Genomic DNA, 26,929 nt, shown 5'->3' on the forward strand with positions numbered 1-26,929 from the left:
CCTGCGAGATCGTGACCTGAGCTGAAGTCGGACGCCCAACCGACTGAGCCACCCAAGCGCCCCAGTTATGGTTGGTTTCAATACAAGCAGCTTTTGTTGTTTTACACCTGGCCTGTTACCCTTGCTTATGTTAACTTCGTGCCTCAATAGCCATTTGATATTTGATGCAAATCAGTGTACGTTCCGGTAAAGGGACCAAATGTCTAGGAATTTCTGAAGAGATGAGTTATTATCTCATTTCTGTCACCAGTTGTGGGATCTTGGGCAAGTCATTTCACCCCTGGGTAAATCTCCTCTAGGGTACAATGAGAACATACAGAAGCGTCCCCTGCCTATCTCACAGAGTTGCTTGGATATCCAATGAAAGAACAAGGTGATCAGAGGATTTACCAGGCACCGTTTCCAGGTACATCACCAAGAGTCACAGCTTATTGACAAACACAGACCCCAGGCTTTTCTGAGAAGTGCCCTGCGAAAATCTAGAATAAATACAAATGTGCTATTTCCCCCACGTTCATTGAAATAATGTGCAGGCTACTAAGTAAATGGTTAGGAGAGTATTGTAAGTCAGAAGGCAAGCGCAGCTGAGGCAAATGCATAATTATGATTTGATATCAGAAGATCCAACACGATCTGAATTAATCAGTCTGCTGTTGAGTCCAAGTTCCTGTACTGTTGAAGCTGGAGCAGAAGTGGGAGTCCATTCTGGAAGTTAAGGAAAGCATAGCCCGGCAGGGAAGCCTGTCTCAGGAGCCACGTGGATCGCTCGGGGTGGGGGGTGGGGGTGTCTCAGACCTGCCCTGGGTCAAGGCCCCGCCATGGGCGGGCGGGACTTGGGGGTGAAGAGGCTGTGTCGGCTACTGGATCATAACTGCTGAGGAGAGAGCAGCACAAGGATCCTCCCTGGCGTCAGGCAGAGCTCTTCAGGGAGGTGGGCTCTGGGAGGGCTCCGTGCCACTCTGCTCAGCTGAGCTCCAGCCAGAAGCCTTAGGAGCCAGAGCAGGTGCAGAACTGCAGCTGCTGGCCAGCTCTCAGAGGGGAGCTGGACTCTTCGTGGGCTGCAGGAGCCAGGACAGCCAGGCTCAACTCCACCCGAACCATGCCAGCCAACCTCACAGAGGGCAGCCCCGACTCCAAGGGCTCCAGCGGGACCACGCAGATCCCGGATGCTTCCCCAGCCCTCTGCACCGAAACGGTGACTTTCACTGAAGTGGTGGAAGGGGAGGAGTGGGGCTCCTTCTACTACTCCTTTAAGGTAAGTTTCCTGCTTTCCAGTCTGAACGGATTTTAAATGAGACAAGTAGAATTTAAGAGACCCAATTAAACTATCATTGCCAATACCGTGAATGGGTATAGTTTGTTATCTCTACCGAAAAGAGTAAAAGGAAAAAAAAAAAAAAAAAAACAACCAATGAGCTAAGGCAAAGAGTTTTTCATATTGTCCAAGGACCTATAGTGCAGTTTTTTTCTGAATACTGGTCTTTTGTTCTGCTGCTGCTGTTGCTGAAAACGTGTGAATCTTGCGTAACATTTATGTGAACTTCATGCCTAAGAGTCTGCAAAGTGGATGATTTTACTCCCCTCCCCTTAGATAAAAGCACTTTTAATTAACTCTATAGTAGTGCTTGAAATGTTGCCTGTTTCTTGTAGGGGTTATTGCGTGAGTTGTCTGCTAGGAACATCAGAGGTGTGGAAAGCCCACATCCCCCAGGACAGTGCCTGGTGCAACCGAAGACCTAAGCAGTAAGGAGGGAAGGTCCACACTCTTATTGATCCTATCCTTTGAACATCAGTGAGAAATAGATTCTTTGATTGTAGTTTGTGGTGCCATCCTTTGCAACAAGTTGCCTCCTGGAACAAAGGAGAAATCCGACTTTGGTGAATTTCACCTTCAAAGCATCCAAGGGCCATACTGAGGAAATGATCCTCATTAACCTAATCCTGTTCCCTCTTTTGCAACAAGATTGGTCAGAAATCAGACATCTGGAAAACGACAGTTCTCTGCTTCTGGCATCAGAAGGCAGGCATGTCAAGGTATTTCACACGCTGCCTGAAGGTGCATTAAGTGGTGGCAGTAATTCCCACGTCTCCAACTGGTTTTTTATACCAAAAAGGAAAATACTTAAAAAAAAAAAAATTCTAGCAGTTTTTTTTTTTTAGTCCTCTGGGTGTTCTTGAAATGATTTAGTTTTTACCCCACAAAATAGAATTACTGTAACATCCACCTCTCTACTGGAGCTTTGCTTCTTTGCAAACACTCAAAATAAAACTTTCAACAGGGAGCAATCTCGGAAGGCAGCCTCCTGCTCCTCAAAAACCAAGAGACGAAATAACAAAGCAGAGCCTGAACAAGTCACTTAGGCTGGCTCCACCGGTCCAGCCCCTCAGAACCACCTCCTAATGCATGCACACACCCTGCCCAGCTGCCCAGCCCCAAGACAGAAAATAGAAACTGAAATTGGAGTTTGTTGTCATTTACCTTTGACTGAATAATCCCCTTTAAGAAATCAGCTTGCAGACCCAGAGATTCTGTCTTGGGGAAGCAGGCTCTGTGCACCCAGGAAACAGACACAGCTCCTTCTCAGTGACACTGCTTCTGAAGCCTCTCTGATATTTATAAAACATGACAGTAAACAGAATGAAGAGAGAATAGCCATTGCAAAAGGGATAATAATCAGCAATAAGGCAATACTCAGTCTCCACTGAAATCTCATTGGCCATTTTTTGAATATAGCTCCTAAGGGGATATTTTGAATATTCAGACAAACCACCCCACCCCTCACCCCCTGCTGGTTCTCTACTAGTGTTTATACTCTGTCCTAGCAACACCATCTCTGGGCACTAAGGAGAATCATATCACTTTTTTCTTTTAAATCTCCTTCCTTTTCATGTTTGCCCTCAAACACCTGGACCAGTGTACAAGGAAAAGAGGATAAAAGAGAAGAATTGTTTGTCTGGGAGCTTAGAACATTTCACTTTTGACCCATGCAATCATTGACTAAAACACAGTGATTTGTAGTTACAAGGCAGGTGCTGGTGTTTGTGGGAACCTAGCTTAAATGTTTCAGGGTAACCTTTCCCCAGGGTCCTCTCTGAACAGGGCAGTTCTGTTACATTGGCGATACAGGAACAATGGTGATGCAAACCCTTATTCATTGGTCCTTTGATGTCACCTACTTCTCAAGAAGAAAGCCAGAACCGCTCCTCTTTACCGTCTCTCAAACGTGTACTTTTAATCCCCGTTCTCTACCGAAAGCAGTAAATAATATAAAAATAAAACAAATGGTATCAGCAGTAAAAGTAGTAGAACCAACAATAACAGGAATCACCTTGCATTTCATTTGCTGTGGGCTTTCTTGGTGCCAGGAATCTTTCTAAAGGACTTCTGTGAAGTATCTCCTTTAATTCTCACACACTATGGTGTCTCTTTTCCACCTGGACTTGCCTTCCACCTTCATCTGTGTTTATATACATTCTACCCACTCTTAAGTCTCCTCTTGAATTGCTTCCTCCTCGAAGCCCCCCTTGACCCATCTCTCCTCTGAGTTCCAGTCGTGCCAAGGAGTGTAACTGTCTTCTTGCCACTTAATCTGTCTTCGACTGCTACTTCAGTACGTGCCTAGGAGATATCTAATAGTCATTAAGGTCCTTGAGGGAAAGGAATGCTTGATTTCTGTTTCCTATTCCCCAGAAACCAGCACCATGCTAGACGTACTCAATTAATGTTTACTACACAAATGAAGTGTGGTATTCTGTTTCTGTCAACTGCCCCCATTTTGTCAGATTGGCTAATAGAAAGCTTGCTTGCTCCGTAACAGAGTTGGGGGAGTGGGTATCTTATCAACCATGACTGCACATGGCAGCCTCTGCCTTGCCTCGTCTCTACTCTCTGTACTGGCCAAAGTCCTTCTCTGCAGGAACATTCGAATCATCCTTGTCTCATTTCTAAGCCAACATGACCAAGGTAAGTTATGGATGCCAGTGGATGGGGTATGGAATTCGTTGTGGTGCCATAGACTAGAACCTAGTACTGATTTAGGCCCGAGCAACCGTACTTACCGCGTTGCAGCCTTGCTAGTCTCAGCAGTCCTGTTTAGTCCACACACCTGGGCTTCTGACTTAGTTTCCTGCTTAGCCTTCAGGTTCTCCTCTGAACTCCAAAGCTCTCTTGGCAGGAGAAAAGACATCCCTGTGTAAATATGGTTAGCTTTTCCTTCCACAGGCTTAGACCTTTTCCCTTCTTCCCATTTCCACCCCCAAAGTCTTACCGCCACTCCCCACTGCTCTAGCCTACTCTGCTGTGTAACCATGTCCTTGGATATAGGCAAGAAGGTTAGAGGTGAGTTCGCCACCCCCTTCCTCTATCATTGGCTTCATGTTACCAATCCTATGTGGTCCTGGGTTCAAGGTTCCCAGCTCAAGCCCCAGTTTCTTTCATAGTTTCCAATTTCAGGGTCCCATCAGCTTCACCTCTTCAGCTCCCAGTGACAGCATTAAACTCTACCAGAAATTCCCTAGAAGGATGGGACCTGGCTAATCAGAAAGTGAGTGGAGGAGGTGAATATAAACCTGTCCAAGTGGAAGACAAAGATGAAACTCTTCATTTTGCCCTTGAAGGTGCTAGCAATGCTTCCAGTATCTCTTAATGATGAGAAAATTAACTCAAAGTAACTGGGAGAGAAACCGGTCTGAATGAGTAAATTGGCAAAATTATGAAATAATGCAGATGAACTCATTTTTATTACTCTCAGGTGAGGGAAAAAACATCAACCAAGATTGCTAAATGTTACCTAATGACGATCTTTTATTGAATCTCCTTCAGTGAGTAGTTAACAAATGATATGCCATTAGTCTAACTATTGTTTATATGTAAATGGTTGCAGCTAAGTGCTTGAGGGTGATTGGACACGTTTTTTTCCCCCCTTTGTTAGTGCAACCTCTTGTCTACTGTCTTATTGTTAATATTCTTGCTACACCTTTCCTCTTTGAATATAACAATAGCAAATTCTGGTTCAACTCATGTTCTTATCTCACACGAGGTTTTAGCAAGAGCTCAATTGAAAAAGTTTACGAAGACTTGCTTCTTTTCACTGTATTTCGGTTGACAACTCATTTCTAAGAACTTGACCTACCTCGGGCGCCTGGGTGGCTCAGTTGGTTGAGCGGCCGACTTCGGCTCAGGTCATGACTTTGCAGTCCGTGAGTTCGAGCCTCGCGTCGGGCTCTGTGCTGACAGCTTGGAGCCTGGAGCCTGCTTCAGATTCTGTGTCTCCCTCTCTCTGACCCTCCCCTGTTCATTCTCTGTCTCAAAAATAAATAAACGTTAAAAAAAAAATTAAAAAAAAAAAAAGAACTTGACCTACCTACTAAGTACCAGCATTTTCACCTCAAATGACAGTGACTGTCATTTCAGCTCCTTTTTGCCCGCTGGCCTGAACCCTCTCCTCTTGTCCTGTCCCACCTGTTGGGGACTTGTTTGTCTCCTTCCATCTTGGATGCCAGGACAGGTGTCACTGATGCCCTTCCTGGAATCCAGGAGCCCTCGGTCCCTGACCTTCCCGTGTGATCTCCGGCAGATGACAACAAAGGCCTGGCCTTCACCTCATGCGTTTGTGTTTGCCCTCCTGTATGGTTTCACTCGGTGCGTTCATTTTCAGTACATTCGTGCAGTTGAACATGTGGCCGTTGGTGAGGGAACGACTACTAGTTTTGCTCACTTAAGTAACTGTTAAAGGTCTGCTATTTCCTGCCTGTTTCTGCTGTGCACACCCAGCGCTACACTCCCCACCCCCTACTGGGTAAGCTCTGCCTCGTCCGATTTTACTCTGGGTCCTTGAGAAAGACACAGCTGCTGCTGGCGGGCTCCTCGGGGACGGGGACGCCCTGCAATTCCCAAGCTCTGGACTCTAGCTTGTGAGAAAGGAACACCTGCTCAACTAAATTTCCCTTCGCACTGCTCACGCATCCGATGGCAGGAGACGTGATCCTCGTCAGTGCCAAGCGAACTCAGAATTGCGGTTTCTCCGCCCCCCAAGGGCTTTCCCATTTTCTGACTCAGCGAAGGTGTCTCGGCTCTCGGGATGCTGTCTCTGTGATGTGTTCACATGTGTGTGATGGGGGTAAGGGTGGGGGTCCGCCCTGAGGAGGGATCCGGGCAAGTCGGCCTCAGCGGAGACGAAAAGTCGTTTCTGGCCTTCAGAAGTGGACATCCTTGGTCCAGACCCTCGTCTGAATCCCCATCGGGCCGTCGGGGCTACACCGCGTTCTGAGGCAGGGTACCTCTGTCACACTTCCTTTAGGCACACGGGTGTTCATAGCTCCCTCTTTCCCTCTGTCAATCCTGGCTCAGTTTTTGTGTCCTCCCCTCCCAGCTCCGGGCGGTGGGAAACACAGTGATGTCGTCTCTGGTGCCACCTCTACCCACGCGACGATCATATCTGTACCACTCCTACCTCGTGATAGCTGGGAAAGCCCCCAGAGACTGCCATTCCCTGGTTCCTATACAGTAAGTGGACTTCAGCGCCCTTTTAATCCTGTGCTCCCAAACTCAGAGGGTGTTATCTCTTCCTTGTTTTGTGCCGGTCTTTGGAGGGGGCAATGTAATACCCTCTCATCAGTGTCTACCCTTCCTCACATTCTATACCACTGTTGTCCTCTCTTACCGGCCTTCTCCGTCAGCCTTTCCTTATGGAGGGGAGGCTGACTGCACTGTGTTCCTCTGAATTCATTATTCCAAGCTCTCAGCTCTGAACGCTCAAAAGACACATTCTCTTGCAAGGGGAAAAGCTATTTCTTTTCAAGGTATTTGAGATAACTTCCATGAGGCATTTTTTTTGAAAGCCTGACTTTGACTTGTTTCTCTCTGCCTACATTGGTAAAGATAATACCCTGAGGCCAGATGGGGTACAGCTCTCTGGCAGCCTGGGCTGCCTAAAGGGGTAGGAAGGGGCACATCCATTTATGCTTCAAAATGTCACCCTGTCATCCTGTTGATATAGTGGGTAAGAGTGTTTGGAGCCATGTACTCAAGTGGTCAAGAAATGTAACTTCATTCCTCTATCATTGAATCTAGCTTTTCTCTACATCTCAGTTGACCTGATTTAAGAAGTAGCTTAGTCATCCCCAGGTAAACTCAGGCTCTTGAATCTTCCCCATCGTTTTATTGAGGCGTAGCCTTTAAAATTTTTTTTTTTTTTTAACGTTTATTTATTTTTGGGACAGAGAGAGACAGAGCATGAACGGGGGAGGGGCAGAGAGAGAGGGAGACACAGAATCGGAAACAGGCTCCAGGCTCCGAGCCATCAGCCCAGAGCCTGATGCGGGGCTCGAACTCACGGACCGCGAGATCGTGACCTGGCTGAAGTCGGACGCTTAACCGACTGCGTCACCCAGGCGCCCCTGAGGCGTAGCCTTTAAAGCCAGACCGCTGGGGTCAGGTACAAGTGCCAGCACTATCTAGCTGCGTGACTTTGAGCAGCTCGCTTCTACCTGTGCCATGGTTTCCATGTCAGATAGATGACACGAACAGTTAAATGTCCTCCAGAGGGCTGCTGTGACAAGTTAAGTGACGGAATGCTTGTGAAGCCTTTCAGAAGAGTGAGTGGCCTAAAGGGTTCAATAAATATTAGCTATTCTATACCCAGGAACTAGTTGTTTCACTCTTTCCCAAAGCTACTTTCTGAGAGATGAGGGGCCACCATTATCTCTATGGAAGAAGCTTTTGAATATTTTAAAAGATATCACTGCAGTTGAAGCCCTTTAGGACAGTTTTAATATGCATTAAGTCCTCAAACAGTGGTGGTGAATTGAGCTGTTTCTTTTCTCTCAATTAGACCATGAAAAATGGAGAGTCAGATATTTAAAGAAGATTCCATTTCTTACTTTATCATCTTGATATAATGTCTACTTTTTATCTAGGCAAGCTTAGTGGCCCAGTACAAGAAGGGCTATTTTCAGAGATGGGAAATTATGCCCCATCCAGCAGAAGAAAGGATAGGCTTCTACTGTGGCAAAAAGATCTTCTGGGCCAAAACCACCCAAAGTCAGGATGAAATCATTAAGGAGTAATCCTCAGGGTTCTTGTCTTTTCTTTCTTTCTTTCTTTCTTTCTTTCTTTCTTTCTTTCTTTCTTTCTTTCTTTTATCCTAACTTTGGCAATATTGGTAGCTGCCTAAAAATGATGGATCTTTTACACTCGTCAGCACTTTATAGTCCACAACATAATTTCACATGATTTTTTTTTGACTTACCATCAGCTCTAGGAGAGTTTAAAATAGCATTCTTGTTTTTTAACCAAAGGTGGGCACGAAATCTGAGAAAAGGTAAAAGTGTGAGCTTCCTAAGAAATTAGAAAGAAAAAAAGAAAGAAGAAAAAAGAAACAAGATTCTGCTGCTGATTTTAGTCAGGAAAGGTTAGGTTCTACAATAGTAAAAACTAAATCCTGAATATCTGTGGTTTAGCACATCAGAAGTTGCTTTATCTCTCACATCCCAGTTGCAAGCAGGTCAATTTGTAACTCTGCCTTCTAGAACAAAATGGTTTCCAAGGAAGAATGCAAACCTTTCCTCATCTGCTCTGCCCTGAAATGGCACATGACTTTGACTCAATTCCGTTGTCAGGAATTAATTAGGTGACAGGCATGGGAAATGTAGCTTTATTGAACACCCCCAGTGTGGGGAGCATAGTGTACTGCTTAAAGTTTGGTTTGATCTTCACCTTCTACAGGACGAAACCCAGATTCTTTGACCTGGCCTGAATATGTTCATAACTCATACATCATATGATGTAAGATACGCACATGAACACACACACGTACACAAACACACACACACACCACTAGATGTCAGTCATGGAAGGACAAGTCTAGATCCTACTTCCCCAGCATAGTGTCTGACACATATTAGAAAAATGGTCAAGAAATACTTTGGTGACTGAAAGAGCGCATCAAAAAACAGTTGGTGCCACGGGGCGCCTGGGTGACTCAACTGGTTAAGTGTCTCCTTCTTGATTTCAGTTCGGGTCATGATCTCACGGTTTGTGGGACTGAGCCCCGTGTTGGCTCCAGCGTGGAGCCTGCTTGGGATTCTCTCTCCCCCTCTCTCTCTCTGCCCCTCCTTTGCATGCACTTGCTCTCTCACTCTCTCTCTCTCTCTCAAGATAAATAAACTTTTAAAAAAAGAATGGTTTGTGTCACAAGTTTATTTGTAATGTCTCAGTAAATTAATGTGAGCATATAAGAGTGGATAGAGTCTTCATCTATATCCCACACGCCATTGCATTTGAATTTTAAAGGTACCGCAATTTGGGGGAGTTCTTGAGAGCAGCACAAGACCGTCTGACAGGGAAGTGGGTGCAGGCAAATCTTTAGACCCGAAGCAGACAATATGTGAGGTCTAACTGTACTTCTTTTCATGCTGCTAGCTCAGATTCCACACCTCAGGTCTGCAAACCATCCATCTCTGAGCCCCAAGACATCAGGCAGGTATTGGGAAAGGCGGATGTTAACACTCACATCCTTGCTCTCCACTGATGTGTTCTGACACCTGATTATAGAAGTCCAGCCATACAGGTCTTCTGCAAAGTACAGAGGCAAAGGCCACCATCTGTGGACAATAGGACCTGCTGCAGTGGGGTGAATGGACTCAGCTCTGTCTACTAGAATCTCAGTCAAGCAGTCACACAGGATTGCTGTCTGCTGCCTCTAGTCACTGCCAGCAGAAACTGTCTGCCCTGTGAACGGTGAGACTACAGCTGCTTTCTTAGGAGAGGACCTTATAGTAGGTACCAGGGAACCAAAAAAGGACATATCACTCTCGTGAAGGGCTGGTAAACTAATGCTTTAATTCAACAAATATTACTAAAATGACTTCAGCCTTTTAAGATCTTAATCCCTATAGATAAACATAAATATTTCTCAATTTAATTAAAATTTTAAAATAAAATACTATATATCTGACAATAAGTAAAAAGCGTACAAATAATAATGTAGAATACAATCTTTTCAACTATATTCTTTCCCTCCCCATATATCATGTATCCCTTTGCCCTACCAAATTGAGAATCGAATTGGTTTGATGGAGTATTACCTTAGGCATTGGGCGGGGGGTGGGGGGGTGGGGGTGGGTACAGAGATGAAAGAAACAGGTATCTTGCCTCTGGAAAGATACCAGACATTTAGTCAATAATTATAAAGGAAGTGGTTGCAGTCAAAAAAAGGGAAGAAAAGATGGGGAGGGCAGGCAGGGAGTTGTATAAACAGATTGAAAAGAAGCATTTCTGCAAGGAAAATCAAATAGATCTTGTAGAAGACAAGTAGAAGGGAAGCTTCAGGTTTAGATGAAAGAGTTAGGTAAAAAAAGACCCAAGAGGGCCATTAGACTAAACAATATATATATATATATATATATATATACACACACACATATATATATGTGTATATATATATATATATATATATTTGTATAGACAAGAAGATCTTTAAAGTTTTATTAGCAAAACTGTTAACAGTGAAAACTAATCAGAGAGAGGTTAATCAGGCTGCAGAGGGCTGGACAGACTGTAGGGAGGGGACCTTGGGGACCAAGCATCAGTTATGATGCCCTAACGAGAGGTGTCAGTGCTCAAGCAAGGATTGTCTTATCTGATAGTGGGCAAAGAAGCAAGAGGCCATCATGTCGGGTCACAGGCAGAGTTCAGGGAACCGGAGAGTGCAGGCTGAGGCAGAGAAGGAAGATGATATGGGGGTTAAAATTCGTAAGTTGATCCCAAAATGTATATGAAAAGGCAAAGGAAATTGAATAGCCATAATAATTCTGAAAAACTTTAAAGTAAGGGGACTCATGCTAGCTGGTTTATAGACTGATTGTCAAGTTCCAGTGAGATACGGAGGGGATGCTAAACATCCAGAAATGGAAAAGAAATAGGCCCACACATACATGGTCAGTTAATTTTTGACCAAGGGAAAAAGCCGTTCAATGGAGACAGCAAAAACAGTGCAGGAACGAGTGGATTGCTACGTGTAAAAAGTGGACCCGTGGGGCGCCTGGCTGGCGCAGTTGGTTAAGCGTCCGACTTCAGTCAGGTCACAATCTCACGGTCCGTGAGTTCGAGCCCCGCGTCAGGCTCTGGGCTGATGGCTCAGAGCCTGGAGCCTATTTCCGATTCTGTGTCTCCCTCTCTCTCTGCCCCTCCCCCGTTCATGCTCTGTCTCTCTCTGTCCCAAAAATAAATAAACGTTGAAAAAAAAATTAAAAAAAAAAAAAGTGGACCCATACCCAAAGCTTACACCTTCTAAGATGTAACCCCAAATGGATCATTTACCTAAGTTTAAAACCTAAAATAAAACACATAGAAGAAAAGACTGGAGAAAATCTTTGTGACTGTGGATTAGGCAGAAATTTCTGACACACAACACTGAAGACACAAACCATAAAAGAAAAGATTTGATAAATATGACTCTATTAAAATTAAGAACTTCTATAACTTGAAAGATGCTATAAAGAGAATTAAATGACTGGGGTCCCTGGGTGTCTCAGTTGGTTGAGGGTCCGACTCTTGATTTCAGCTCACCTCATGATCTCGCAGTTCGTGAGTTCAAGTTCCACATCGGGCTCTGCCCTGACAATGCAAAGCTTGCTTGGGATTCTGTCTCTCCCTCTCTCTCTGCGCCCCGCCCCGCTCATGCTCTCTTGCTCTCTCTCAAAACAAATAAACAAACATTTTTAAAAAGGAATACTAATTACATATTAGGAGAAAATATCTATAAATAACATATATACCTAATAGGTACTTTTTATCCAGAACATATAAAAAAATTCTTAGAGCTCAATGAGAAGAAAAAAAATCTCAGTTTAAAAAAGTGACAAAAGTTTTGGGGCGCCTGGGTGGCGCAGTCGGTTAAGCGTCCGACTTCAGCCAGGTCACGATCTCGCGGTCCAGGAGTTCGAGCCCCGCGTCAGGCTCTGGGCTGATGGCTCAGAGCCTGGAGCCTGTTTGCGATTCTGTGTCTCCCTCTCTCTCTGCCCCTCCCCCGTTCATGCTCTGTCTCTCTCTGTCCCAAAAATAAATAAACGTTGAAAAAAAAAATTAAAAAAAAAAAAAGTGACAAAAGTTTTGAATAGACATGTCACCAAAGAAAATACACAGATGGTAAATAAGTACATGAAAAGATGTTGAGCATCCTTAGTCATTAGGGAAATACAAAATAAAACCACAGTGAAATACCATCACGTACTTATTAGAAGGGCGAAAATAAAAATATACTGACTGTATCAAGCACTGTTAAGGATGGTAAGCCATTAGAACCATCATACATTGCCGATGGCAAGATGGTAAGGACATTTTGGAAAACTTTTTGCCATTTTCTTATGAAGTTAAACATACATTTATCGTACGTTTAACCCCCAAATCCTACTCCTGGGCATTAACCCAAAGGAAATGAAACACATGTCTACCTAAGAGCCTGTATGTCAATAATTACCCTGCCTTCATTTAAAGATGCCAGAAAGTTGGGGCGCCTGGGTGGCTCAGTCGGTTAAGCGTCCAACTTCGGCTCAGGTCACGATCTCGCGGTCCGTGAGTTCGAGCCCCGCGTCGGGCTCTGGGTTGATGGTTCGGAGCCTGGAGCCTGCTTCTGATTCTGTGTCTCCCTCTCTCTCTGCTCCTCCCCCATTCATGCTCTGTCTCTGTCTCAAAAATAAATAAAGGTTAAAAAAAAAAATTTAAAGACGCCAGAAAGCAGAACAACCCAAACATCCTGCAGTTGGAGAATGGATAAACAAACTATAATACGCCCATTCAGTGGAATATTACTTAGCAATAACAAGGAATAAACTTACAGATCTACAAAACAACACGATGGATTTCAAGTGCATTATGCTAAATGAAAGGAAATCAGACTCAAAATGCTACAGACTGTCATGATTTAATTTACATGTTATTGTTAAAAAAAAAATGAAACTCTAAGGACAGAAAACAAATCGGTGGTTGCCATGGGCGGGGAGTGGGCAAAAGCTTGACTACAATGAGCACAGGGGAATCTTTTTGAATGCTGGAACTATTTCGCACCCTGATTGTAAGGATGGTTACATCTGTCAAAACTCACTGAACTGTACACTCATAGGTTGAATTTTCTTCTGTATAAATTATACCTTAATAAAAAATTTATCATCTAGAGATTTACATCATGAGTTTAATTTTGAACCCAATGTGTTTCATTTAATAATCATAAATCCCCAAGTGACAGCATAAGGGAAGTATAGCTGAAGCCCCAGGAAGACCCATAACAGGATCTAAATTCAGAAGATTAGTACAGAGTTCAAGATAGATGAGTCTCCAAAAGCAGCAAATATGTATCAAAATGGACAGAAAGATGAAGGTCCCACTTGACACGGGTCTTTGCTCACATGTCATCTCCTCAAGAGTCTTCTACAACTTCTATGACATTATATCACACACCCGTGTGTGAAACTATGCTCGTGAGGACCAAAACTTCACTTTGTTTGATCCTGTGCCTCCAGTGTCAGCAACCATGCTGGCCCTGATGAGACCCTCGGAGAGTCTTAAAGGGTGAATGGACTCTATTGTGGACTTAAGATAGGTATAAATATCGACAAAGAACTCAAGGCACAGCTCTGCGAATGCTTTTCTAGGGTCTTCTTTATTCTACTTTACAAGTAGACATCAACCATTAGCCGCTTAGCATGAATCTTAAGTCTGTAATAGCTAGTGCTGGTGAGAAATAATGATGAGGCTTCCTAATTTTGGAGAACATCAACAGATTTGTGAAAGGCTTTGGATGAAACTGGAGAAGGCAAAGGTGTGCTTGGGAACAGACGTTGAATGGGCAGTGCTGTTTGGTTGACCCCATAGCTAATCTCAAATCCCTTCTCACGTTCCCAGCCAAGTACTCACTGTCCTAGTGTCCCTTGCAGTTAAAAGTAGTTCAGTTTGGGAAACTTAATTTAAAAAGCCTGTGAGATTTCTGAGAAAAAGTTTCTCCTTTTCTGATAAAAGGAGAAAGATACGGCTGGCATTTTGTTTTTTCCCTTCTGTCTGCCTTGAATTCTGACATAATGCATGGAACTGTGGCAGCCACTTTGTGACCGCAAGAGAAAAGCCAACGCAAGTTCGATGAGTCAAAGACAGCCGCCACCTAACTTCAGATTTCTTATTATATGAAAAAAATATTTGTTTAAGTCACCGTTAAATGGACTTTCTTTATTTTCGAGCTGAACAATTTCCCAATATATACAAAAACCAAGTGCAAAACTACATGTTTGGAAGACAGGGCCTTGAAAAAGGGCCACAGAGAATCAAATAGACATTTCATTTCTTTTGTTCCACATTTGGTTGGTATAGCGGCTGGCTATGCTCAGTTTTTCTCATCCTGCTATTATCCAGATTACGAAGGCATTGAATAGAGTTTTATAAACACGATTCCGACTGGATCGTATGTATCTGAGTAACTACGAAAAAGTATCTCCCCTTTCTGAAAGAAAAAAGCTTAAATTTTTCAGACTGATTCTCCACACTTCGGATAATGACAGTGTTATTCACTTGTGCAATTTTATGAAAAAATACTGAAAGCACTTTTTAAATATTATCTTAAAAAACTACCCAAAACATTAAGTCATTTTTCATGACAGCTCAGCAAGAGGAGTTTCTATTCTTCCTAAAGTGTGAAGAATCATATCCTTTCCTGACACTTTAAAACGACCAAGAAGAGTGTGAGACATTAGCTCTGGACCCTGAAACCAATTCCATACTGTGCAATCCGGAACACCTCCCAGAGCTGCTCTCCCCTCATGTAGCTCTGCTGTGGGAGCAGAGCAACGACTACTTCACCGCAGGATGCTGAAGAAGGGAAGGAGCCCATTCTCATGTGGAAGATGGATTTTGGGGGAGAGAAAGAGGAAGGCAGTCATGGAGGAGCTCTACTCATTAATCTCCTATGAGGGTGCCCGCAAACTGAGAGTGGGTGAGTGGCGAAGGCTGATGCCCTTCCCCTTGAAAACCAGCCTCCCAGACTCTCCACCACCCAGATTCTCCACCCACCTGCACTCTCCACTCTCCAACTCTCTATTCTCCCAGATTCTCTACTCACCCTACTCTCCACTCACCCAGATTCCCCACCCACACAGGTTCTCCACCCACCCATACTGTCCACTCTCCAACTCTCTACTCTCCCAGATTCTCTACTCACCCAGATTCTCCATTTGCCTACACTCTCCACACTCCCCAATTCTCTACCCACCCACACTGTTCACACCCCCAGATTCTGCACCCTCCCACACTGTTCACACTCCCAGATTCTCCACCCACCCAGATTCCCCACCCACCACACTCTCTACCAGGGTATTCCCCTAATACCAAAGGTAAATAAAGCAGAAACTTCTAGGGATTCCTCCCCTATTTATGTTTCATTTTTGGAAGGAAAGAGACAGTTCTCCCACAGATAGAAGTTGTTGAAGAGGAAGAAGAAGGAAGCATAACCTTGACACAAACAACAATCAGTTAGGCTTTCCCACACTGTCAAGAGCTATCTTTCCCTTCACTATCTCTGCTGCCTGCTCTCATACCTGCCTGCCCAGGCATTCAGCTTTGACCTTCCATGCTCTGCTTTGAAAACTTTTTTTCTCCCTCTTTTCCCTTGTCCTCCCTCCATCTAAAAACATTCTTCCCCAACAAGCTGATTCCAAGTATCAGCATAAAAGCCTTTCTGAGTAACGGAGTTCTTTCCCAGCGGTGTCTCTCCCCACAGCGCCCTTAACCTTCCAAGGCTATTTGCATTTTAAAGAGCATTTTGCTTAACATAAACAATCCCCTACTCTCTGAGCATCCTGGACCGAGATAGTGAAGATCACAGGGTCTAGAGGAGTTGTTAGAGTTCCTTGAAGAATTGACAGCAGGGGGGAAAAGGGCTCCCCTTAATTCTTCTTTTTCTGGCTCCCAAAGGCTATTGCCCAGCTCCTCTGCTGGGCTGGAGCCCTGATTCACCCAGGCCTGCAGTGTTCCGACTCTGCACCTGATAAGAGGTCTCCCCACGGCACTCAGAATTCTATTCACGTACAGATATCGAGCCGAAGTCTTTGCTCAAGGACCATTATTCACAACTCATAATTTAATAAAAAATGAAATGGAATATTGTTAGGGCCCGAACGCAAGTTTCCTTCCTTTCATCTAGTATTGTGGACTATTGCCCTTGGCAACACATAGCAATCTATGCAAATAGAAGATATTCTTTCAACTGAGGATAAATTTAATTTTCTTTCCAATGCATTATTTCTTTTTGAGGATTTTTTTTTTTTTTTTTGCCTAGGTTGGGATAAAAATGCAAAAGGTATTCAAGAATACAGACACTACTTGCCCAAAATAAAACTTAGGATAATTTATTGAATGCTACCCGCCAAGCACTTTGTTTTCTCCATCAATTATTTCATTTTCTCCTTCATTACTCAGGTTAAACTAGGTTATGCGGTGGTAGCAAGTAACCAGGTATTATCAGAAAGCTAAAACTATGTTTATGTCCTGCTCATGCCACATGTTTATTACGGGTTAACAAGGAGCCCCTGCCTATTGTAGTTACTCAGGGACACAGGCTGACGGAGGCTCCATCTCAACACAGGCTGCCATGATACCAGGGCTAAAAGACAGAAAATGTGAACCCTGTCCTGGCTCTTATAGCTGCTACCCAGAAATGACACATATCACTTCTGCTCACCATTCATTGGCCAAAGTCAGTCCGCGGTCAGATCTGATATCAAAGGAGAAAGGAAAGAGCATCCTCCCTCTGGGAGAGGCAGGGGCTGTTGGTGATCAGAACTGTGTGTGCAGCTCCTGTAGCTCTGAAACAGGCATTCTTATCCTTGATTTACAGACAGAAAAGGTGAGGCTCATAGAAGATGAGTCACAGAATAATCAGTTGTCCAAAAATGTGAACCCCATCGGATCTGGTTCAGAAGCACATGCTCTCTGCACTGTAACAGAACCCCACAAAGATGTTCCTCAGAACTCTAATTATGTGGACCGTGGCCAAAAAAGTCTGGGAAAATGCACATATTATATATATCACCATATATAATGTAGTGGCCTACTTAAGTTTCTGAGAAGTCTTACAGTAAAGAAAGCAGTTTAATTTTGCTTAATCAGAAGTTCCCAAATTTATCTGACCACAGAACATCATGATGTTACCTCTAATAATATGCCATCAAGACAATGGTCCTGGAACACACCTGAGAAAATTCTCTACCAAATCACGTTCTCTCCCCATGGAACCTGCGGAATAACCTCACAGAATGACCTGTTTGGGCAGATGAAGCCCAGAGAGGTAAAGCCATCTTCCCAAAGTCACACAGCCAATAAATGGTAGAGACAGGACAGAATTGTAGTCTCTAGATATCTAAGTCAGAGCTCCTGGTTGGCTTGTGGAAGGATCGTGAAAATACAAGAATACCTTATAAACTGGAAAGTATTAGTCAACTTTAACATGGCATTAATTCTTGAAATATATAAAATATTTGAATAAATGAAAAAACATGTGGTGCTTCAGGATAGGAAGGTTAAATTGTGTGAAGATGTCCATTCCTCCCAAATTACCTTATAATGTCTAAAACAATTTTAGCCAAAATTTCAATGTGATTGTTTTATTTTGATAAAATAATTCAAAAGCTTATAAAAAGCAGGTGAGAAAAATGAAGAGATTTTTAATATAAATGCTAATGAGGAAGAGGCATTTTTCCCTATCAGCTCTTAATAAATATAAATCTGCATTAAGCAAAAACATTTCAGAAATAGCACAGTAATTGGCATCAATAATAATACAAATTTGACCTAAAAATAAAGTTCTTGTGCATTAATGAACTTAATACTACAAAGAAACTACAAAAATTAGTAAGAAAGAATGCATATTTTAGCAATAAAAGTAGAAGGTGGGTGGGTGATGATTCTTATATCACGTAAGGTTATAAGATCAATTTCACTTGGATTTTGAAATGAAGTTTTTACAAAATAGCTAGAAAAAAGCGTAATTATCAGACTGATTTTGGGGTGAGCAAGAACTTTCTAAGTTTAAAAATAAAAATTTAAAGGGAAACAAAAACAGAAAATTATTTGCAACAAATCTAAATATGTTACTATTATAGCTAATAATAATACATAATTGTGTGATGAATATAACATGATTAAAGCCTTTAATATATAATGAGCACATAGGAGAAAAAGATATTTCTAATGGAAAAATGGGCAAAAGAAATAAAAACAACTTTAGATTAAATGCGGAGCTAAAAGAACATATAAAAAATATTGTCTGCTAGTGTCTGAACAATACAAACTTAACAATGAGACATATCAAATTGGCAAGATTAAAGAAAAATACTACGTAAAGCATGTGACAGTTCTGTAAAACTGTTAAGAGAATAAATCAGGACAATTGACATGTTTTCTGGAGAGAAATTTGGTAATACACCGCAAGCCTAAACGATGTATTGCACTGCACTTGGACTTAGTAATTCTGCTTACAGGATTGAGCCATAGGAATACTAAAGAAATATTCACACAAAGTTTAGACATGGGTTTATGTATTAAGTTGTTTTATTCAGTATGTATCTGGTAGAAGAGTAAAATAATGATCTAACCACAGGATGGAGTGTTATGCACCTATAACAATCAATCATTGTTTTCATTCAATGCTAAAGCTTTTTAAAAATCACAATTAACTGTATATATAATATATTCCATGTTTTATAAGCTACGTAGATACATACTGAGAAAATATGGAAGGAAATATACCAAAATGAGAAAGTGAGAAGTTCTCTCTGGAAGGTGATTTTTGTCTTTGGTAAGTATTTTACTAAATTGTCGACAGCAAACACCTATTACTTTCATTATCAGAAACAACAAAATAGTCATATAAAATACTCTATGCAGACTTTTAAATATATTTTGCACATTGCATTTCCATAAGAGCAAATGAAAATATCTTTTTCTGTAGAGAAACCTTAAGGGATGTTCTAAAAGGCATCTGAGAGTAAGACAACTTTGTGATAGCAAAGTATGCCAAAAAGAGGGAAAGATTCCAGAGAATGTACGGGCCCCTGAGGCTCACACGTGGAAGGGTCTGGGGAGCTGCCCGTGTCTCTCTAATAATGGCCCAGGTATACGGGGGGAGGGATGTGGTCTTGAAATAATTAAGGTTACGCGCTTTCAGAGCCACAGCCAGGTTCTGGAATTTAGTGGGATCAGTGCTGCGATTCTCTCCCTTTTCATGTCTTTCTTTCTCCTGTCTCTTCTGTCTCTTTTCACTCCCCTTACAATTTCTCTGCACTCCAACCCCCAAATGAGATTTTGATAGTGGTTTCTGGATTATTCATGCAGCCTGTGAATTATCTGTTCCTTTGAAAACCCACTTTTCCAATCCTGCATCATTTTTCTATCGTTGTTGGGATGGGCTGAACCACTAATTGTTCTTGAACTTCCATGCTAAAGAGTAGGAAGGTGGTTTAGACAGGGGCAGGCATCGGGCTAGAGGACCAGTCTCTAGGGGACTTGTCCCTGCTGGGGTAACCGAGGCTCCTGAGTATAAACCCAAGGTGATATGGCCAACTCCACCAACACCCAAGAGGTTCAGATAGGAGTGATGCTTGCAGCTAAGCAGGTAGTTACATCTGTAGGCCTCAGATAGGTTCCCACGGAATGACTGACAAGAGGTGGAGGGACTAGTGTGTGACCCTGGGCAGGGAAGGCTTGCAAGACTCAGATAACATGTAGGAGACCCAGAAATGCAGACAAAGGAATTAGAGGACAAATGGAAACCAAGGCAGAAGAGTAGCTGTATGAATTGGGTGCAAGGTAACTCATCAGCCATTTATACTCTGTTGACCAACCATTCAACGTAGGTGCCCAGAAAGTGAAGTCACCAGGAGTTCAGGATGATCTCCCTGGAATCCTCGTACTGGATGCCTCTGGTGCCCCTTTCTATTACCCATTCTCATCTACTCCATATCCTGGCCTCATGTCTGCCCCAGCTTGTCATCTGCTAAGTCCTGCGAGTTTCTTTTAGCTACTCGAATGTGAGATAGACTGGAAACTACAGATTGAAAGTATCAGAGTCTGAACTACAGTGGGCTTCCAAGGGGAAGGGTTCCATGGACACTTTCTCCCATTTATTAGTACCTCCAGAACAGAAAACAAGTTCCCAGAGGCTTTTTTAAATTATGTGGATCAACAAGAAGAATAGTGTTTGGTATATTACATAGTAATTACTTTAGTTCCTACTACATTATAGAGATTTGGACCTAATTTACCCAAATGTTAGTGTTTTTTTTTTTAATTTAATGTTTATTTATTTTTGAGAGAGAGAGAGAGAGAGAGAGAGAGAGAGAGAGAGAGAGAAACAGAGCATGAGCAGGGGAGGGGCAGTGAGAGAGGGAAACACAGAATCCAAAGCAGGCTCCAGACTCAGCTGTCAGCACAGAGCCTGACGCGGGGCTCGAACTCACAAACCATGAGATCGTGACCTGAGCTGAGGTCGGATACTTAACCGACTGAGTCACCCAGGTGGCCTCAAATGTTAGTTTTTTTTTTTAATATTTCAAGGGTTTAGAGCTCAAATAGCAATTTAAATGCTCATCTCAGTTCTTGGTACATAGCAGGAACTTCATTTGTTCAACAAATATTAATTACGACCTGGACTTGCAGCCCAGTGGGTTTTCAGATGATTTCTAATATCTGTGGTGTGGTATATTATGGGAATTCAGATGGAATCCCAGGGTTTAATTGCCCCAAAGCTACCAATACACCCTATTTGTGATTAATCGAGAGGTCCTCTTGTGAGCCAAGAATGAATCAGAAGAAGGGACTCACATTGAAATGAATGTGGGGCACTGGTATTTCTGTTGCTGGTGGAATTCAAGCATTCACCAGTAACCAAAAGGCTGAATCAGACAGTCCCATGCAAATGTGGTCCCATGCTACCACATGGGAACCAGTGGGAACAATGAGAACAATTAGGCAGTGGGAAATTAACATTGTTAATTAAACATGAAATATAACCCATGGCAGTAATGATAAAACACTGCAGAGCAGTAAGTAACCCTTTCTTGTCAGAGTAGAAAGAGCTGATGCAGTTATTCAATACGTCCTGGAGGCTAAACTGAGAAATAAATGTTAGGCAGTGAATCACTTCCCTGTGCAGTCCCAATTTGAAGGAGATAAAATCGTCTTCTGTCACTCATGATGGTGGTGTTGAGAGATAGGGCAAAGGCAGTTCAGACAGTGAAGACAATTCTAGATGGAGAATTTATTTTTCTCTTGGTAGTAAGTTCTCCGAACTCAGGACAAAGATCTAGCTAGAATGTACCTGGCCCCATTTTTTTAAAAAAGTTGCTTTTCAGGACACAGGTCCAGTTTCTCATTATTAAGCCTTCCATTGCTCTGTGACCACACTTAATGTTCATAAGTGGCCCCTATCTGTCCTACTAACCCGAGAGTTTTTACCTTCCTCCTTCACTTACACTACTGCCAGGCATTCTACTCTTTCCTTGGCTGCTTCTCATTTTTTCAAACTCAGTTCACATGTTAATTTCTCCAAGATATACCTTTTGGCCAACCATGACTAGTGTCTCCTCAAGTTCTATTACATGCCCCTTATTTGGAATTCTAAAAAATCTCCATTATAGTAGCTCACACTTTGTTTTTTTACATATATGCCTCCACCATCAGACCGTGAGTTCCTTATCTTAGCCTTCCTTCCTTCCTCAGACTATGTTGAACTTTAGTACTAGATTCTCAATAAATGTTTGTCGGAATTGATTATACAGAAAGCAAACCAGTATGTTTGTTTTCATAGCAACACAATTTCAAGGACAGTTTTCCACTTCTGGTCTATCATTTCTACACCAACATATATATGTATGTGGGTATATACATATATATGTATATATGTATGTATATGAGAACCAAGGTTCTCAAACCCCTTAGGGCAAATGCCTTCCCTTACCCGTCCCCCCCACCCCCTGCCAAATATACTACATGAGTTCACAGAATGACTCTTGGTTCACAACACTTTGGGACCATCTTTGTGCACAGCCTTGCTGTCAACTTCAAAAGACCCAGGCTGTGGGAATACCTCCCCTCTTATTCACGTTCTCTATTCTTCCAGCAAGAGGCCCCTGTCAGTTTGTCCCACCAGCCCCTAGTAAGAGAGTGTCCTGGGCCCCTGTTAAAGTGATATGAAAGTGATACGTGATATATATGAAAGTGATATTAAGTGATATGAAAAGCTTTACAGAAAATTTAAAACTTGAATTAACATCCGCACTTATATGTAGCTTTCTATAATTTCTTGTTTTTGCAACAGTAATTATTTTAAAAGTTTTGCCATATATTTTCTCATAAGTGAGTAGTAGAAATGAAGGCTATCCTGGGTAATCGTACATGGAATTCCTATAGCTCTGGGTAAAACAGTTTGAAAAGGTGAATGCAGATAGGTGGTGATGATGATAATAATTCAATTGTATTTGCAAAGGTGTCTCTCAGATGGCTGCTGGGAGGGTGGTGAAAATGCAGAGGTGGTTGTGGGGGGAGGCCAAGGTGTGCACCCTGGAGCAAGCCCAGTCCTACCTCTGAGCCTTCTAGTTGACCATTTCCTGGCAGTGCGTCTGAAGCAGCACGTGAGGTGAGACATGGGGAGAAGTTGGCACAAACTTCTGAATGAGAGGTTCCCAACTGTGCAGAAATGGCTACTTCCCAGGGGTTTCTAGATCCCCTGAATGGGTCTCATTCCTCAAGTCTAATCAAGCAGCTTCAGGAATCCAAAGCTTTGTAGTCTGTTCCTACCTGTCTCACTTTAAATTGCGTGCTCCCTTCATTGCCTGGTGATTCATCCTCAGTGAAATTAGACATTTTCAGATCTTTGCTTGATATTTGCAGCCTACCTAAGCAAATTAATTGGGCTCTGAGCAGCCTCAGAGCCTGAGTGCTGTGAAAGACAGGTGGCGTCTGAGTCTCAGTGACAGGGGAGCAGAGTTTCTTTGCCTGCTCCCTGAGAACTGAGGCTGAATCATAACCCGCGACTTCATTTCCTCTCCTGGGAAGTAAGATATATTTGCTCCTTCCTGTGTCTGAAGGATTCATCTTCAACATCGCAAAAATAACAATAACCATAAAATGAACCATGAAAATGTAAGGGGTACAGAAAGTTCTGTGATTCCTGGGACAGATGATACAGCTACATCTTGTATGATATTTATGATTACAGTTGTGTGGAAGTCATACACTGCTCCAGTGTCCATCCATCCAAGCACATACTGAGCACTGACCTTACACTCAGCCCTGTAGGACACAGTCATGAAACTAACCTGAGCCACTGACAAGTTTTAGGTCAGAGAAAAATGAAGATCTGTCTTCCAACTGAAAATTGAAAGTAAATGAGGTGACTTCACCATCTCTGGCCCCAAATTGTAAGAGAAAACCACTATAGAAGCAGGGCATGCACTTTTCAGTCAAGTAAAGCTGTGTTCAAATCCCAGCTGCATCACTTATGAACCAGATATTCCAGGCTACTAAGTTTTTTTTTTTTAATGTTTATTTATTTCTGAGACAGAGAGAGACAGAGCATGAATGGCAGAGGAGCAGAGAGAGAGAGGGAGACACAGAATCCAAAGCAGGCTCCAGGCTCTGAGCTGTCAGCACAGAGCCTGACGCGGGGCTCGAACTCACGGACCGCGAGATCGTGACCTGGCCGAAGTCGGACGCTTAACCGACTGCGCCACCCAGGTGCCCCAGGCTACTAAGTTTTTGAGCCCCATTTCCTTACTTATAAGATTGAGGATAATGATGTCTCATTGGTCAGTTTGTGATAATTCCATGAGCAATATGTAAAGCTTCTCAAATGATAGTTGGTAGATGACAATCAATCAAGAACAAACACTTATAGTACATCTCCTATACATGACAAACTAAGTGAGTCACATGCTAGATTAATGTGATTCACTCAAATAATGTTAGTTTCCATTCACCCTATAATTGTTAAAGATACTTTAGGCTTTTTAAAAAAATTCTGGTTTCCAGGACTCCTCTGGAAAAGTGGATCCCCATTCCTTGGATTTGGATAACTCGTACTTTCTCCTCCAGACAAATCTGACATATCCAGCATTAATTACTATCACCCAACTAAATCTATTTCCTGAGATAATTCCCATTTCAGATAACCTGTTCTATTATACTTCTAATTAACCTTTCACTTGTCATTAACTGTGTATCCATCCAACAGATATTTATTAAGCACTTTCTATAGGGAAGACAGAATGCCGGCCTGGAGTGGTGCCCTGGACCTAATGCCCGTCCTTAGGGGCGTCCTTTTGGCCTTAGAAGCCTACTCTATGGAGTGAAACCCGAAGTATCAGCCCTGTGGAAGCACCAGCATCATCAAGTGAAGGCTGCAATCCATCTCTCTAAATCCCTGCTCTTCATCTTCTGATCTGCAAAGAGATGACATCACTGCATGGCCTCATGACTTTGAATTTGAAAACCAATTAGTCATGAGCCTAAAACCACATAGCTGAGTTGAAAACACTGTAGTCTCTAGTCACTGCAAAATTTCAAATTCACCGGTTAAGCATCTGGCTGGAATTTTGCCTCGTGTGACCACTAGGGGGCATTTGATCCTCAACTATATTCTGCAATAGTTTTGAGAATGGTATTAGAACACCATCCCTATCTGGGGGAAGGGGGTCTGGGTGGAGAGCTGGTTGGGCTCAGATGAAATTCTAATAGACTGTAACTGAAAATAGGGTGAACAGGGTGAATTCAAGCATCGTCCTGAAAAAGTTGTGAGTTATTTATAAATGACTCCTCAAACCTATGTGTAGTACATGAAACTAAGGAAGGAGGTAAACCAGTTTTTACTGTGCGTATACTATGCATCAAGCTGTGAGCTAGAAGTCTCCGTTTTCATCATCATATGTATCCATCACAAGTATCCTCTGACAGAGTTTATCTTTATCTTCATTTTATAAATGAGAAAATAGATTCAGATTGTCATTTACCAATGTAACACACATCTAGCAAGTAACAAAGAATCTGATCCCAGGTCAGACTGGTTTCGAAGTCTACCCACTTTTCTACACATCACTAGCCAGATTGTGATAGTCAAATGTCTCTGAACTTGCTTCCTGAATTCCCATTGTCGTAATTTTCCAAATCCTCATATTACTGTGGGATTTGTGTGGGTCTATGTGTCTGTGCACACATGGGTAAGAACACTATGAATAAATGATCCTACAAGTAAGTGTTTGCATACTTAATTCCCCTTGTACTACTTGACTGAAACAGGATTTAAACTTGGCTGAGCACAATTTATATACTCTACATGTTTTATTTTCCCTTATAATGCCAACGCCTTATACTATAGACAATTAATTGATTTTGAATGAATTAATAAACAAAGAAGTAAACATGGCTTTTAGAAAGACTCCAGAAAGCAAGGAGGGCGTTGGGGAGGTGGGGGGGGGGTCTTCTTCCATCTGGAAATTTCCTGAAGCTTCTGAGGTAAGGTGAGATTGTCTTCAAATAGAGAACACTAAAGCAAGAGCAGGGGGCCTAATTTCACAGGACCTGCTCAGTCTGCCCTGTAGACATCATCCAATCCCAAGGAGAATAGACCCTGACCGGTTTACGGAGAGCCTTGGGTCTACCAGCCCAAAACAGTTACTGCAAGCTTCTAAGAAAAGGCTCAACCAAGCTAGCACTGACTGTGCCAGCCCTCCTGAGGCCTGACTTCCAATTCACTGATATATCTAAGCAGGATAATTTGATTTGCAGTGTTTGTCACTCTTGGCTCCCAGCAGAACAGATCTGAGCTCCAAGCCTACTTTGACGATATTGGATGCCTGGGTCGGAATTGTGCAGCACAAAAACAAAGAAAACAGCTGCCCCATGCCCACTGAGAGGCCGGAGGTCTTCCAGTATGGAGAAACTTGATTTCTGGAAATCTGAACTTCGATCTCAGCAGCATAATTGGCAATGTGCCATGTGAAAAGCAAACTGTTTAACCAGTTCAGTGCTGTTTTTCTGGAAATGAGGCCTGACCGTACTTACCGCAGGCAGTAACTAACGTTATGTGAGGAAAGGAAGGCGTCAGGAGAGAGACATTCTGGGAAAAAATGTTAACTTCTAGTTCAGATTTACCTGAGTTCAGTTGATTAAATCTCCTCATCCCTCCAGTTCTCATCCAGAAGGCCTTCAGAGTACAATTTTATTTGAAAAAAGTTCTGTGTCAGAAGTAGAAAACAGAGAAGGTTGACCCTACCTCTGCAAACTGGGAAGAATCCCTATAAAGTAGAGAGTAGGTAAGACATTCTGAGGGAAGGGCAGACAGATTCACTGAAGAGTCTCTCCCTGGAAAAGCAATGAGAAGAGGCTGGCCCCAGGGGAGTCCAGAGTCTGAGGTGGGGCGAGTTTCTGTGGGAAGTTCACCGAATGCTGCAGACTCCATGGGGGGAGACATGGAAAGCAGCTATCATCCAGCTGAGGGACGTGGGCAGCTGACCAGGGCCATAGGTGGTGCTGGTGAAGATGGAGACCCAGTAAGGAAAACAGCCCTGTATCCACCACTTTCCTGACACTCAACCACTGCCGGCAGAGAAACATGCCTCCTTCTCTGTCTGCTCCGAGACTTTGCTCTCTGCCCACTCACCGTGGAGATCTCGATTCCCGATCTGGCAAAGAAGCATCACAAACATTCTGGTTTCTTCCTTTCTTCTTCATCTGAGGCTAAAAGAGTTTAACAGAAATCAACTCAGTACTGGACAAGCGTGGAAATAACCCCCCACACCACCATCACCCGGGCTGAGAAGGTTTGCTGGACAGGACCCAGTGTCCTATAATTTAAAGAAAGGAATTTTTTGAAGGCATCAAAGTGTTTTCCCCTGT

General features: G+C 42.8%; 1 protein-coding gene across 1 annotated transcript in view; it reads left to right on the plus strand.

The window, feature by feature from the left end:
* Window positions 1-842: 842 nt before the first annotated feature.
* Window positions 843-26,929, plus strand: part of NPSR1 (neuropeptide S receptor 1) — a 154,000-nt gene continuing 127,913 nt past the window's right edge. The window contains exon 1 of the mRNA XM_043589237.1: window positions 843-1,255. Coding sequence (XP_043445172.1) covers window positions 1,100-1,255 — 156 coding nt within the window. The 5' untranslated portion in view covers window positions 843-1,099. The remainder of the gene's footprint in view (window positions 1,256-26,929) is intronic.

Source organism: Prionailurus bengalensis, chromosome A2, assembly GCF_016509475.1.
Source record: "Prionailurus bengalensis isolate Pbe53 chromosome A2, Fcat_Pben_1.1_paternal_pri, whole genome shotgun sequence".
Lineage (NCBI taxonomy): Eukaryota > Metazoa > Chordata > Mammalia > Carnivora > Felidae > Prionailurus > Prionailurus bengalensis.